Source organism: Leishmania braziliensis, chromosome 36 (assembly GCF_000002845.2).
Source record: "Leishmania braziliensis MHOM/BR/75/M2904 complete genome, chromosome 36".
NCBI lineage: Eukaryota > Euglenozoa > Kinetoplastea > Trypanosomatida > Trypanosomatidae > Leishmania > Leishmania braziliensis.
The window spans coordinates 256759-273039 of record NC_009327.2 but is presented as its reverse complement, the minus strand read 5'-3'; the positions used below and the strand labels follow the sequence as shown (position 1 = coordinate 273039).

The following is a 16281-nucleotide window of genomic DNA, read 5'->3' as shown; positions in this document are numbered from 1 at the left end:
AAATACCTGCGGCCTCACAGCGCGCACGCGACACACACGTCTGCGCACACACACATATATATATATATATGTGTGTGTGTGTGAGTGTGTGGATGTGGGTGCTCTCGTATACTTACACTGCTCCAAGCCACGCGTCTGCGCGCCAACGAACGTGTGTGCCTCTGTAGATCTAATCGCGTGTGACACGGGATGAGGTATTTGTCGAGCAACAACGACTACGAAAGAATGACTTGCATTGAGCTCAAAGGGGGAAAAGGAGCAAAAAGGGAGCAGAAAAACACAAGACGGAAAACCCCTTATGGTGCCAAGAAGCGATGATCTTCCTGAGGAACACCACCTCTCTTTTTTCCCTTGTCCTCTTTTATTGCCGGAGGGAAGGGCTCCTTGAAGTCTGTTTACACTTTGCAGCCTTATTGAGCCTACAGGATGATGAACATTGTGGGAGTGGCGGTGATAGGTGAATGAAAGGGGAGAAACAAACCAACTGTACAGATATGAGGTAGAAAAGGCACGCATGAGATTGTGTAATCTGCAAGTCTGCCAGAGGCATTCATCCCTCTTGGAGCTCCGTGGCCATAGTGCTTCCCTCCCGCCACTCTTTGTACACCTTTCCTTCCCTCTTCCTCCAACTCAATTTTTCTTTCTTTTTTTTTTTTGGCAGCAAACTGGCCTACGTACACGAGACAAAAAGCGTAGCAGACACACCCACGCGAGTATGCGCACCCGTAGAGTACTGCGCGCCGGGCACACTAACCATGAGAGGCGCGAATAAAAATACGTGCCCGTCCTCGTGGACTTGTATGGTGGAAACGGAGACATGGAGAGAAATCAACCAGGAAAGGCACGCCGGCGAAACAAACAAACAAACAACAAAAAAGGCAAGCCGATCAACAGGTGAACACAGCCACAAAAAAAAAAAGAACGAGAAAATGCGAAAGAGTGCACGCCAATAGCAAGTCCAACGACACCTCTCCACATACAGGGAATACAACCCTGTCGAGGGGTCTTACTTTCCTCCTATACCGTAAAGTTTGAATTGCAGGCTTGAGCTGATCAAGTCGTGGTGGTGTTCATTGTGCATTCCTAGTATGAGCAAACACTTTCTGTACGCCATAACGGCATGAAGGGGGGAAGGGGGAGGGGGAAGAGGTAACCCGACACACAATGAGACCTCCACTAGGCTGGAGTGGTTGCCATCACAACATCGCCTCTCCTAATGGCTACACGCATCCCCATTCTCGTTTCGCTGCCTCGTGTATTCTTTTGTTTCTTTTCGTTTTTTTTTTTTTCCTGAGAGTGGTGCAGAACGACACAGAACAAAAGAAAAAGACGCGCGGTTGAGAACGACGAACTGGACAACGGCACAGAGAGAGAGAGAGAGCGGCAGGAATCAGAGGTAATAGAGGCGCAGAAAAGGAAAAAAAAAAGAAGAAACAGATGAAAAACGGCGGGAAGGCACACCTAAATATGTAACAGTAAAAATCAGGAGGCTGAACGCACAAGAACAAAAAGCAAAACATGACGAAAAGGCAGTGGATACACACAAGAAGGAGTAGGCCCATCGAGGCCACCTCACCTTCAAGAGGACAAGGGCTGCTGTATGATCGCCCACGCTCCCTCATGAATTTGTTTATCGTTTAAGCCCTGCTTATCAGGTAAAGTAAAAAAAAAAAAATGGAAGGCTTCATGTCATCAATATACTCCGTTTTCTTTTTCTCCTTTAGCGGTAAGAGTACTGCCCGTTATTGCACTGTTTGGCACTTCCTTCTCTCCCTCGCTTAGATAGCGATTGCTGCTCTTCTTGCACCAGGCGTCTCTCCTCTTGTCACGGCCCAATACATACAACGCGTATAAGTGCAAGTACGAGGGCGGGCGTGTTGCACGGTTGTAGGCCCTTTGCTGGTAGAAGACATGGAAGTGCAACAGAGAGAGGAAGAAAACAACCAACAACAGCAGAAAAAAAACTTCTCTGGTATATTCGCCTCTCCTTGCCTTGGAGCTTTCCTCCTCGATGTCTCTACTGACCTTTTCCGTGATAGTAGTTGTTCGACGATGCGACTCTCGCAGAGCGAAAGCGATGACAAGAAGGATAGGAAGAGGAGGTCGAAAGATGAGGGAGAGAGTGGAGAGAGAGAGCGTATGGGGAACAAGCGTCACAGGAACAGTCGTGCCGCAAAGAAAACACGAGGGGGAAAAGAGAAAACGAACAGATACAAGTCAACCGAAAGAGTGAAAAACACGAAGAGAGCGAAAGAGAAAATTATAGAAATGCGTACAGCTTTAGGTCAACAAGAAGAGCAAGATAAGTGAGCAACATAGAGGCGAGAAGAAAACGAGAAGAGACATTTTGAAGCAGAGAGCCACACACGAGACATTCACCAAGATACTCGAAAAAAAAAAAAGAGAGGCGAGAAACACACCACACACATGCAGCTATACGGTCTCGCGAAGACGAAGAATATCGCGAGCTTCAAAACAATATATGTGGCTATGTGCATGGGTGCGAGAGAGAACAATATGAGAATGATCATGCATTCGACTGGTATGGAGTCGGTTGCAAGCTTTCTTTTGTCCCCTATGGCCACCTTCTCTCGTTCCTTTTCGTAGAGAAAAGGGTGCGGTTACGCTCGTGACGGCAGCTCAGCAGGTGCTTGGCTGTGTGTGTGTGTGTGTTTTATTGTCGTTGGGTTCTATGGGTTTTTTCCCTTGGTGTGCGCTTGGCAGGAATGCTTTGCGTATACAAAAATGTTCGTTGTGTTTTGGGAGAGGGGATTCCGCCTCGCCTCAGCACTCTTCGTTCATCTTCGGGCTCTGCATTTGCACTTGTACTTCTTCCTCACAAAGGGGAGAGGGGTGATGGCGCAGACAGACACCCCTGCACACTCTGTCAGTCCCACGTAACGGGCTTCGAAGAAAAAAAAAGAGCTCCGTAGTTGGTGGTGATTTGCTTGTATGCCTTTAGCCCTCCTCCTGCTTGCACACATCGCTGTCCTTTCCCCCTCTCTCGCCGTTTGAGCGTTCTGTTAAAGGGGCAGCACCGAGGAAAAAAAAAAAAACAAAGTGAGGGCGACGAGGTGCAGGGAAGTGGTGATGCCAGAACATCGAAGGTAAGTGCGCGGATATATAAGAGAGAGTGAAGACAAAGCGAGAGGAGGAAGGCGGAGTTAAAGATGGGAAAGAGAAAAAGAGCGGTAAGCGAATTCACACAGGGGAAAGAAGGACAACAAGAAAACGACCAAAGGCAAGAAAATGAAGGAAGGGGAAAGGGCGAACGAGGAAAAGAGAAAAATGCAACCGCATGAGAGGAGAAAAAAAAAAAAGACTGGGAGCAAGAGGATGGTGAAGGCAAAAGGAAGAACAAAATTAACAAGATGGAATGGAGCGGGGTGGAGTGGGGAGGAAGGAAGGGAGGTTGAGAAAGGAATAGGCGAGAAGGGGAAACAAGTCAAACGAAAGAAAAGGGTTGCACGGAAACACAACAGGGAGACTGACATGCACGGCAGCAAAGAAATTCGGTGCATGAGGGAGCAAAAAGAGAGAGAAAGAGGGGGGAAGGAGGGAAGAGCATCGCTTGAAACTGCGCAATAAAGGCACAAAGGGAAACGCAAAACCTAAAGAGGCACACTACACACATGAGCACGGGAGCTACGAAGGCCAGAACAAACAAAACAACAACAACAACAATGGAAAAGGGGCCTACAAGTGCGCGCCGTGGCTCTTTTCTTCATTCTTTCTGTCGGTCAAGTCAGCGCATCGGTCCATCATTCGCCGTTCAATGGCACGCATGCGGTAATAAATCACGGACCTTGGCGCATGCAACACGCCTATCATTCTTCTGCTTGAGATGGTGTCGAGAGGAACAGTGAAAAGAGATAAAAGGGGACAAATAACAACAATAAAAGGAAGTGCAGACAAGACGGTGTCCGCAAGAGTCAGCGAGTAGAGTAAAAGTGAAAAGACAGAGAGAAACGGAGGCATGCGCATTCAGAGCGCGGAGGGGGTGTAGGGGAGCCAGACACATCACACCAAGCAATGCGGACGGGGAATAGTGAGGTAAAAAAAAAAACACGGATAGAAAAGAAAAGGCACGCCAGAAAGAAAAGTGAGAGAAAGAGAGAGAGAGATCATCCACGCACGAAGAGGAAGAGGAACCAATCCGGGGCTCACGTTAAAGTACAGAGCTCAGCTGCCTACACGCACAGAGAACGAAGAAAAACTGTACCAGAACTAAAAGGGGTAAAATCTGTTGATGTTGAATAAAAAAAAAAAACGAGACGATAACGAAAGTCCAGACCACATAGAAGACAACAATTGGAAACCGCGAACGAAGAGATCAAACGCAAAACAAAAAGAGCGAAAAGGTCCCGCAGACATGACGGACGCATACACACACACACAGGTATATATATATAGATGTACGCCGAAGAAAAAGGACAGTGAGAGAGTAAAACGGCGACAGGGACAAAGGCGAGGGGAGGGGGGAGTGTGCACAAACAGGAAAGAAGCGAAAACAAAGAAAAAAGAGGGGTTTATCTCAATGGGATGAACAAATGGGAAAAAGAGGAAGAAGGGCCGCTTTGTAAGAAAAAAAAAAAAAGGAGGGGGGAAGGAGGGCGCAGCAGGAACGAAAGAAAAAAGAAAAGAGAACAAAACAGGAAAGGCGACAACGCGCAAGACGAGGGTATGAAGTAGAATCGATTTGCATATAAGCAAGGAGGGACACATCCGCACACGCTGAGAGTTACAGACAGACATCGTCAAGCGCACAGCTCAACGAACAGCAAGCACAACATGTGAAAGACCAGTCAGAACGCATAAGCAGGAAAAAAAAAGATGGAAGCGACGGAGAGAAAAAAACACTGAACCGCTCAATAAAGGTCCACAGAGAGAGAGAGAGACACACACAACTATTGTAGGTCAATTTTTTTTTTGAAGTGTTTTTGTTCGAGTTTCCCATCCGCTTGTTTCTCCTTGTCGTGCCGCCAATGGAATAAGCGTAGGAAGTTGTACACAGGGGGGCGTTTGCCAAGGGGGAGGGGGACCTGTGTGCGTGGCGCATATGAAGATGAATGCGGAGTATCGCCAGCACAGACAGAAAGGAGAAAAGCGTACAAAGAAAACTAAGTAAAAAAAAGCCCTCCGATGTTGTTTCACTGTCGTGCTGATGAACATGGGCCTTCACCAATCGACTCCCCATTCGTTTTCTTTTATCCATGTAGTAACCCGTCGCATTTTTCTACTGCAACAGTGAAAATTGGGATAGTAAAAGGAGAAAGATGGGTATCATGAGAGGAAGAAGATGCGGAGAGCCGCTTGCTTCACACGCAAAACAAAACAAAAACGCTCTCCTTTTTTCCCATTGAGAGGGGAAACGCGTAGAGCGAGAGCTTTCATCGCTGTGCCTGGTGTGCGTATTGTGGTCCCCTTGGCTTTCTTTTTTTTTTGTTCGCTTCGTCCCTCGTCCTTTTCCTCGTACTTCGCGGAGCGTCCTATGGCGCCAGAAACGATACTACAACAGCAACAAGACATATAACGCGAAAAGCACAATGAAAGGGTAATGAAAGGGGGGGAGGGGAAAGGGGGAGAAAAGAGCACCACAGGGCTATATTAGACGAAGACCGAGTCCGACGCAAACTGTGCCTAGCAAGGGACACACAGAAATACGAACGCATCGCGCACGCATGCAAAAGCATCGGCGCCTGCGTCTGCGCACATGCGATGTCCTTTTTCTCTACTTGATCACGGTTACGTGTTCGGTGTACATGCCACAATGGAGGAGTGTGTGCACTTGTGGGTGTGTTTCCTCGGGCCTTAGTGCAGGGCGATGTGCAGGAATGAGGGGACAAGGAGAACAGAGAAACAACATATTGTTGATCACTTGCTACTCACAGAGAAACAGAGGAGTCCGTCCGGAGCGCCACAGTGTAATGGGGTGCCGTTCCCCTTCATCCGCCCATTAGTGCACAAAGTCGCACACAAAAAGAACATGCAAGAGCAGATTCACATGAGATAACAGCACGCTATGACTGCAGCGCTGAAGTCAAGAAAAAACAAATGAGCGGCTTGGTAGACGCACAGCGAGAGCCACCATACAAATAGGTGCAAAGAAAGAGACGACAAGAAAAAGAGAGAGCGCAAGGCGAGCGCAGATAGTGGCAAGGCGCAAGAAAACAACAGAGAGGGGGAGAGGGGCTTAAAGGGAGGAGCGAGACACACAAGCACAGTCGCACAGCGATATAGACATATGCCAATGCGAGATGGACGGCGTTCCTTTTTTTCCTCAGTCTATTTCACCGTCGTTTGCGGAACCGAGTAAGAGGGGAGAGAGCGGGAAGCAATGTACCGAAGAAACAGCACGACAGCGTGGTAGAGAAAAAGAGGGGAAAAAAGAGCACACCGATATCGAGGAGAAGCCAACACGTATACATGCAGAGAGAGAGAGAGAGACGATCAGAAAATCAGAAGAGAGGTGAAGCGAGGCAAGTCAATGGAGGGGCTGAGGGAATGAGCAAGGGGCAGAGAGGGGACCAAGAATGAGCGTGCAAGTACAAGCACACATACACATGCATAAGGAGCGCCACGCCACAAGCAGAGACCAAACACCGCCCCCCCCCCCACACCTCCTACACACATACACCGCAAATTCAGCGTAAATGCCATACAAAAAAAGAGAGGGTAGGGGGGCATCCTTGAGAAATGACGACGAGGATGGGTAGAAACGAGTCCATACGAAAGGAAAACGACACATCAGCAGGAGAATAACACGAAGAGTGCCACCCACGGAGGCACAAAAACACCACATACGAGAGGCGAATAGGGGGGGAGGGGGGAGGAGGCACGCAGCGGGCAACAGTCACCGCAACAACAACAACAACAAGACACTGCCACCGCAACGTGAATGACATGAGGAAGTGGGGTTGACGGTGCTGAAATCTGAGAGGAACGCAACAAACCCAAAGGCCGCCAAACACGTGGTGCACCAACACACACACACACACGTGCACGGGCTGACCAGTACACGTGTGTGTCGGTGTGTGTGTGTATGTGTGAAGCGCCGTACTGTCGCCAGAGGACGGTGGATTGAGCCGACAGACGCTCTTCGTTTGGTTCCTCTTTAGAGTCGCGTCTTCTTCCATTAATGGCTCGCAGTACATCTACTCAATCTGTGTCATCAACTCGTTCTCCTACAACTCAGTGTTCGCCTCGTCCTCCACTTCCTCCTTCCCCTTTGCGGCCGCCTGCACAGCAGCCTCGGCTGCCTCAGTCTCCTTGCGCTCCTTGATCTCCTGCTCCGTCGGCAGTACGTGAAGAAACCTACAGGACTCGCCGAGGCGACACATGTCCTTAAGCCGAAAGTGCGCGCAGTGCTGCATACGCTTGCGTGTCGGCACGCTGTTCATCTCCTGCTCGTATTGTTTCTGATATGCCTTGGCTCCCTCCGTAATGAGTAGGTTGCTACCTGGGTAGTCACGCCACGTATCGAAGCTGTTCTGATTAAAGACGCGCACCGTCATGTCAGAGGGCAGGCGCGGCACATCGGCCATGGCCTCGGGGTTGTTAATGTGTGTGGCGTTTGCGCTGTTCTCCCGCGCCACCTCCAGGTCGGCAATGGAACAGTGAATGTCTTCGCACTCCTCCGCTTTATCACATTCGGCGCGCTCCAGCGTCGGCGCACACAACTTGAACTTCATCTTGAAATTGTCTCCATGGTCATTGAACATGCTCACGTAGTCAGCGCTGCCCTTCGTCACGTAGACAGACCCCGACGGCACCTTGTAGTAGCGAGTCAGCGTCGGATCGTAGCAGTGCACGAAAAAGCCTGCGGCGTACGCTTTCTTACCGTCCTTATTCACCTCCTTCGCCTCCACTTGTGGCCATGTGTACTCGAGGCCGGCAATGTGAACCTTATCGCACCCGCTACCGTGCATGCACCCCTTCGGACTGAGGAAGCTGAGGCACAAGACAAGCTTTGTTGTTTTGGGGTCAAACTTGTGCACCGCCGAAGAGTCGGCCTTCTCCTTCGGCCTCTCATTCTTATGGACCTTCTCCAACTTGCTCTCGTTCATGACGCTAGTGTTGTTGCTAACAGAAGCGCTGTTGCTGTGCGACTGCTGGTGCTGAAGGTGAGGGCGAATGTCAGCCATGGTGCTGTAGATGCGGTTCAGCTTGACACTGAGGACCTTCTTCGTTTCGGGGTGGATTATGTGCACGGTCGGAGTCTTTTCAGGCACCGCATTGTTGCTACTGTAGTGGTGCTGCTGATTGTAAAAGTAGCTGTTGTGCACCTGCCGATGGAGCTGGCCACCGTATCCGCCATGAATGCCTCCGCGTCCACGTCCGCCATGGTAACGTGAATGTCCACCAGCATGGCTGCCCACGCACTGGTTGGTGCTGTTATTGTTGCCCTGCTGGTTGTACCGCACGAGCGGCGGTGGCGGCTGAGTCGGTGGAGTCATCATCGAAGGAAAGAACTGCTGGTTCAGCGGCGCCTGGTGCTGCTGAGGGTAGCCGTACGGGAACATCTGCTGCTGAGGCATGTACTGCTGTGACGGTATAAAGTTCATCGCCCCCTTTCCAGGGTTTGGGCTTGCAATGCTCGGATACGCCAGGTAAGGTTGCTGCTGCTGATATCCATACTGGGGCGAGAACATTTGGTGCTGCGGTAGTTGCTGCTGCTGATGCTGAAGGTTCTGCTGACGCTGTTGCGGGGGTTGGTTGTTGCGGTACACCATCTGTTGGTTCCCGCTGTTGGCGATATCCATGGAGAACATTGTCTTATTGGTTTTCGAAATGAATTGAAACTGTTTTTTTTTTGGGGGGGGTGGTAGTGGAAACGCTTCTTATCCCTGGCCAAGCACTGCAGAGACCACGATACTGTGTAGATTACCCGTACGTCAGCTTCGTCTCTCCGAAGGGGTGCACTCACGGTAGCGGGTGTTATAAGACTCACGTTCCTGGCCTTGTAGTTCACGAGACCACAAGTGGATGCGAAGAGTTCGGAATAAGGACGGTAAGAAACCTGTTCTCTGCAGGCGATTTAGCGCACACACCCACACACATACACAGTGTAGCAGGTATGCCTAAGGCAGGCCAACCTGCAGAAACACGTCGGGGTCAGTCCTGCAAAATCCGTATGAGAGGCAACTAGAAAGGGAAAATACAAACGACAAGATCAGGAGGAAGAGAAAAAAGTAGTGGAAAGGACGTGAAGCAAAAAAAAAAAATGAGTGTCTAAGTAAGGGAAGTCGAAGGGGGAAGACACGCACAAAGAGAGTGAAAACAAGTGAATATCCAACGAAAGAGATGATGGAGACAGAGAGGAAAAGAGGGACTACAGCGGTGTGCTTTAAAGAAAGCAAAATAAAGAAACAAGAAAAGAAAGACGAAAAGGAGAAAAGGAGAAAAGGGGAAGCGAATGACCAATGTAAGGGTGAAATACAAAGAGAGGGGGGGATCGAAAAAGGACGTGCTGGATAGAGCGAATGAAGAAGAGAGATGAAAACACCAAGGGCGGCAGCGGCGGCGTAGCGGCACTGTGTGCCAACCAGTCACGAGCAATGTAAGACTTCTCCTCTGTGGGTTTCGCTTTTCTTGCTGTGTTGCTGCCTTCTCCCCGCTTTACCCCGCCGTTTCTCTGCTGTTGGTATAGTTTGCTCCCTTCCTTTTACTTCTCGTGCTTCTCCCCTGTGGCAAGCCAAAGGAAGTAAAGGAAAGAAAGGGCGGTGGAACGAGGTGTGGAAGAGTGGTGTATACTACTCACACGCGAAATACAGATACAGGCGAAATAAAAAAAAAAGGCAGCGGTGGCGAGTGGAGACAACTCCAAAACATGAATACCGGAACGGAAGAATTGCAGACGAGAAAGGGAAGAGTAGAAAGTCGAGAAACGTGTAAAACTGCCGTGGGCAACAGTGAATTTTTTGTGAGCGCCGAAAACGAAGTAAAAAAAAAAAAGAGCAGTAAGAGCGCACAAAGACGAACGGAGAAAAAGACCGAATTCAGCGCTGTCCAGCCAGTCTACAAGAGCAATAGAAGAGAGGAGAGAGAGAGAGAGCCCAAATGCGGGAGCGAACAATAAAGAGGTGACACCAGCGCTCAAGGAAAACAGGAGAGGGGGGAAGCGAAGTGTTCACTAAAGGTACGGTAGTACGCAAGTGGAGCACCAATACACAAGCACAGAAGAAAGAGGGTGTAAAGTCGGACAGGCAGCGTGATTGGTGAGGAATCGAAAAATAACAGTCAGACGAGTGAAGAAAAGCGACTGCTCAGAGTACACGTCGAAGGATATTGGCGAGTCGGTGAGGACGTACACGCACACGCACACGAACTTAGTAAAGGAACGTGTGCACCTCGCAGGATCAAATCGGTTACGAAACCTCGCAGACAAACTTCCAAGAGGCGCCGAGGGAAAGGAAAGCACTGCTACACAGAGAAAGAGAGATAATAAGCAAATCCTTGCAGCGGAGCCACACGGCAGGGAAACAAAAAAAAAATGGTGAGGGCGAGACAACAATCAGAAATGAGAAACCCGAGCGCCTCGTAGCGCAGCAACACGAGCGATAAAGTGAGCAAAAGAAAGAAAAGACAGAAAATTTGAAAATAAGATGAAATGTATCACCGCCTCAGCATGTGGGAGACGACGTGTCCTCGTGTGACTTACTTTTGATAGATGTACTCGCGTGTGCGTTTGTGCGTCGTTTTTTTGTCTGCCCTTCCGCCGCCGCGTTCCTCTTTTGCATGCAAAGAAGGCAAACACCGATGTAAGGGGGGGCGGGGGTAGGATGGCAGAGGGAGGGGGGTAATGAATCTTTGATACGTGTAAGAACGGGAGAACGAAGCCAAACAAGAAAGCGAAGGTGTGACGAGAACGTGCGTGGTTCGCTTCTTTGGCCTTCGTGTCCCTGAATGAATGATAATCACGTCACTGGGGTAGCGAATGGTATTTCGTGCATGTAGAGCGGCAAAGACGTCTCTTCCCCTCTTGTGGTTGGCTCCGCTCGCTTGTGTTCCTTTTGGCCAATCACAAACAGCGTGGAGAGAGAAGAAAAAGGGAAGAGGCGCAAAGGAAAAGGAATAGGAGAAAAAAGGGTTCGAGGACGATACCACGTCGTTTCTTTTCTCGTTCGGATGCGTGAAAGTCAACGGAGCAGCACCGTAACTCCTCGTGCACCTGCTCAGATCGTATGTTCCTTCTTAATTCTTTTTCGTAGTCACCTCTACGACAATCTACAGTACTCTCGGCACCGCCACACTGGCATACATGCACGCGCGTGCGCAGTATCGTGTACAGGGAAGTGCAGCGGTAGCAAGTGAAGCGACACCGGCGTGTGGCAAGAGAGAAAGGGAGAGCGTGTGTCAAGCACGGCGAGTGGGCAAGGGACCAAGAACGACAAAGACAACGACGAGGGGGGAACAAAAAAGAGAAACAAAGGAGACGGACTGAGAAGCAGAAACAACAGAAACGTGAAGAAAGGGCGTGGAAAGGGAGACTCAGCAGGGTAGACAAGGACAGAGAGGAAGGCGCAACTCGACCTGGGAAAAATTAAAGCAAATGCTGAACGAGAAGGAGAAGAGAACGACTCAAACAGAAAAAGGAGTAGACGCGCTACAGTCGAGAAAGGGCTGTATTTCCGAATAAAACAAAGAACGAGGGAGTAGAACAAAGCACGACTTTTCACAAGGCGCAGGACACGAAGGTTTTCTTTTGTCTATTGTCTTGCGTCTGTGGATACCATGAGAGAGTCGGAAAGGAGAAGACGAAAAAAAAAAAACAAGAGAGCTGCGAAAACGAGAAACGAAGAAAGAGAAATGGTGGCAGTGGCGGTATGCGTGAAAAAGCGCAGCTCAGAGAGGGAGTAAGAGCGTGAGAAAAAATGAGCCGAATGACAAAGAAAGACGTCAGGTCGACACTGAGGAAGAAGATAGAAATAACGAAAGAGGCCGGAAAAGGAGAGAAAGGATGGTATAGCAAAAGAGAGCGAAAAAAAAGGCCCAAGCACTGTAACCGTAAAAAGGAGATGGCAGGGGGGGGTCAAGGAGAGGGGAGAACTACGGCACACCAACAGGAGAGCCCCGCGAGGAGCGTCAGCGAGGAAAAAAAAATGCACACACAAAAGTGATCAACTGTAAAGAGTCGAAAACAGAATAAAAAGTGAAGAGAAAGCGAGGGGAAAAAGTGACAGTACGAGATGAAACGAGAAGGGAACGAAGGAAGAGAGAGAGAGAAAGAGAGACGGCGGAGAACACAAAGAACACTATATGCTACTCTTATTCTTAGAGCCTTCTCGACGGTGCTGGAGATGGTAGTGATAAGAGAAAGGGAGTGCGAGTGGCACGCACACACACACACACAAAGGGGGGAGGGAGGGAGATATATGTGAGTGTGTGTGTGGGGGGGTGTGCAGCTTGAAACGCAGTCCTATAATGGAGGAAACGCAGGGAGAGAGTTGTGGTGGTACAGTTTGACTGAGACAGCCAGAGAATGGAAAATGGAGAAAAGTGGTGTGCTGTACTGGATACGATTTGATTGGTCCTAGACCGAAAGGTATGTCGAAGACAGAGAGAGAGAGAAACGAGTTTTTACAACGGGGGAGAAGGCGGGGAGGGGTAGTTGCACCGGAGCAATTTGCATCTCTTCAAGGTGTGTGTGGGTGTGTGGAGAGGGCGTGTGCACGTTTACATGAGGAGAGGAGAATGTGAAGAGGTGAGGATGGATAAGAGGAAAGAAAGAGGTGTGTTGCGTACATCACCGCAGATGCGGAGGTACAGCAGGTGTGAAAAGAAAGCGCAAGGAAGAGCCAGCACACAACAAGGGAGAAGGCGAGGGCAAAGAGAGTAAAAGATGAAGTCCGGAAGAACATGAGGAAGCCGCACACGCGTATGTGCGCAGTGGGAGGTGGAAGTGTTGTGAAACAAATTCGCTATCTCGAGCTTGAAGCAGCGACATCTAGAGCAGAAGGCTGTTCGAGCTTTTCCTCTGCATAACACCACCCTATTCCTCTCCTCGGCTTTTCTACATAACGCAGTAAGAAAAGGAAATGACGCGAGCGTCAACCAGAGATGTTCCGCTAAAGCCCCCTTGAAGGTGCTCGACATATCCCCAACAGGAGAGAAATATGGGCAGCGGAAAGAGGAAGAAGCCAAAAAGCTATACACAGGGCAACACGGAGGTGGCCAATCGACCATGAACATCACCCTCAACATCCTTGTCACTATCATCGCCATCAGACTCCCTTTCTTCTTTTTGAAGCATCAACTGCTTCGTTTGTTGCCTCTAATGTTTTTTCTTTGTTTTGCGGGTTGTCACGTTACCCTCACCGCTTCAGACACGTAGCCCCTTCACAGGAAAAAAGACAGAGAATGGAAGAATCACACACAACCACCACTACAACAACAACGAAAAAAAAAAAGAACACGCTCATAGCCATAGGCGCATGCAGATGCGCAAAATCACACAGTAGTAGTACAGGCATTTTCACCTTTCTCCCTCTCTCGCAGCACCACTTGTTCACTCCCACCATAAATGCAGATTGCTTGAAACACGAAGACAGGTCTCCCTCCTACGCCCTTCCCCGCTTCCAATCAACAGCGCTCCGTTGATTACTAGTTCGTACTTCCCGCAAAGGTATTGCCTTCACAGCCAGTAAACCATTTCATATACGCCTGGCTGTGCTTCCAACAGAAACTATTTTACAAATTTCTTTGTATGTTGCGCTTTCCTTGCGTCTTCCCGTTCCGCTCCTGAGGATCCCTTCGGATCTCATACACCACAACTCTTCCCTGAGGTTGCAAAACACACCAAAAAAAATAATGCGCGCTTTCGTCGGTATGTACATGCTCCTCATATGAACAAGTCCAACGTCCTTGAACAAATCAAGAGTGACACCAAAGAGACTCGACGTGAACACCAGACCACGAGCGAGGGAGCGAACAGACGCCTGCAGCCGCCACTCCTCCACCCCGGCAGCAATGCCGCTGATCCCTCCTCGCCCAGGACAAAGCGTCTCTCTGCCGTCGGATCGGCCCAGCCTCAGGTCAGGGCTCCCCCACACCCGGCACCCGGCCGGCATGCCATTACGCGGCCTGGAGGCTCTCCACACATGGGGGCCTGGCGGACTCGGGGCTGTAAGCCGGGGCCGCCTCGTCATGCAGCCGGCATCAGTGCCTCATCGGCCCACCCGGTCGCGCAGAGGAGACGCCGCACAGGTGGCACATGCACGGGGCGGGGCTGATCGGCGCGGGGCCCCGCTGCCCTCCTCGGCCATCCCTGCCGATGCAGCGCGCCGGCGCACGAAGAGCCGGCGGCATGTCCTTCGGAGGGGGCACAGAGGGAGGGAGGGGGGCAGCCATCGGCACCCGACGGGCGAGCCCACGCAGCGCGAAGGGCGCGCGCACCCGCATTGCGGGATACACGGTCCGCGAGGCTCGCGTGCCATGCCGGGCACAACGCAGGGTCGGCAGCTCGCATAGCAGAAATGCAGGCGGGAGCGGACGCCATGGCAGGGGTGGGCGTACCACACCCCCAGCACAGCGGCAGGCAGCACGCCATCGGCACTCCATGCCGCCACGCCCAGCCACCCACCCCTGCGCGGATCCAAAGGGCCGGCAGCTGGGCGAGGGGCGCCCCCTGTCGTCTCGTAAGCACAACACCCGTGCTCTTCCCGTGTGAGACGCCTGCCGCCGCTGGCGCCGGTCCCTCTCGCATGCCCGACGCTGCAAGCCTGTCGACTCTGTCGCGCCTCCACCATTCGCAATGCCCACAGGCACGCGGGAACGAGAGGCGCACGCGACGGGCTTGTAGCGCGCGCACACCTGCTGCATCGCCGACACAGGGCGCGGTGAGTCGCTGCACGCGTCATCACGACCGCAAGTCTCGTGGGCACAGGCCCACCCTAGGCCTCTCCGCCGACACCAAGAGCGGTCACGGGACCCTGACACCACAGTGAGGTGGCCGGCATTATCAGGAAACAGCAAGGGAAAAAAACGAGATAACAAAGGACGAAAACATCAGAGGAAGAGCAGCAATGCAAAGAGTAAAAATCAGGATAAAAAGTCCAGTAATATGCGTTGTAGGCTACTCCGGTGCTATGGCCTTGAGGTTGGAGAAGCACCGTCTCTCACTTCCTGCCTGCTCATCACAGGAAAAGAAAAGAGATGCAGGTACGCGTACAGGGGTGTATGTTGCTTCTCCTGAACTCATCCTCTTTTTTTCCAGTCCCAATGAAGCCTACCGAAGTGCAGCACCTTCGAACCCAGCTGCGCACAATTTTCTTCACACTTTCTCGAGGCGACTCAAGTCACTGTGTAGGCACGTTTCTTGACACATACACACACACACACACACACACACACACACACACACACACGGAAACAAACAAGTCTTTGCACCTTCACTGCGAAGTGTATTCCTGTGCTCTCTTCACACACACTTCCGTTTGCCTAGTCGTGTCGTAGTTTCTCAGTGTCTGGTGTGGCTGGTGTAGGGGGTTGTGACCGTTGTGCTCCATAATCGCGTACACGGAGAGAGGGAAAGAGGGAGGCAAGAAGGGATGATGGAAAGAAGCGGTGGTTAACGGCAAGGAGGGGTGGTGGAAGTGAGATGGCGGCACAGAGTGAAAAGAGGAGCAATAAAAAAAAAGGACAGAGAGAAAGAAAGAAAAAACAGGGGAAGTCGAGAACGAGCAGAAGACCTGAAAGGGTTATAGAAAGGGAGGGAGGGGAGCACATACACGAGAATAGTAAAGACATGAGAAACACACGAGGCACACGTATGCACTCACGCAATCACGCAGGAATGCCTAGATGAACACACAGTACGCGGCTGAAGAAAAGAGAACACACACACACACACAGGCACCTGCACATGAGCATGCGCGCGCCTTCACCAGATTTTTTCTTTACTAGGGTTTTTCGGTTTTTCCTTGCACCTTCGTGGACTACTCGTCGCTCTAGTCGAGGATACGGAGAGCTAGCGGGGGGTGTAGTCGGAAGAGGAAAAGGAGGGTAAAGTGGAGAGTAAAAAGAGGAACAAAAAAAAGGGATTCAAGGTGATCGGGGTTGCATTGGTGGTGCGTCACGGAGGTACACGAAGCCGGAGAGGTAATCACAGATAAAACATAACAGAGAATTTTGAAAGCAACGGAGAAGAAAAACGCAACAAGAACGCCGGCAGTAAAAGCAAAAGAAGTCAGCGTAGGGGTGTGGGAGTAGCGCACCATCTCTTTCGCCTTATTTTTTCCCTTAACGTAAGACAATGCGCAACCGGGTGCCTCAGTTATCAGC

General features: G+C 50.7%; 1 protein-coding gene across 1 annotated transcript; it reads right to left on the bottom strand.

Moving 5' to 3' along the window:
* Positions 1–7184: 7184 nt before the first annotated feature.
* On the bottom strand, positions 7185–8771 carry LBRM_35_0860 (conserved hypothetical protein; the record flags this gene model as incomplete). The annotated part of the gene is made up of 1 exon (XM_001568659.2): positions 7185–8771. The coding sequence occupies one exon, from the start codon at positions 8769–8771 to the stop codon at positions 7185–7187; it is 1587 nt and encodes a 528-aa protein (XP_001568709.2).
* Between the last annotated feature and the right edge of the window lie 7510 nt (positions 8772–16281).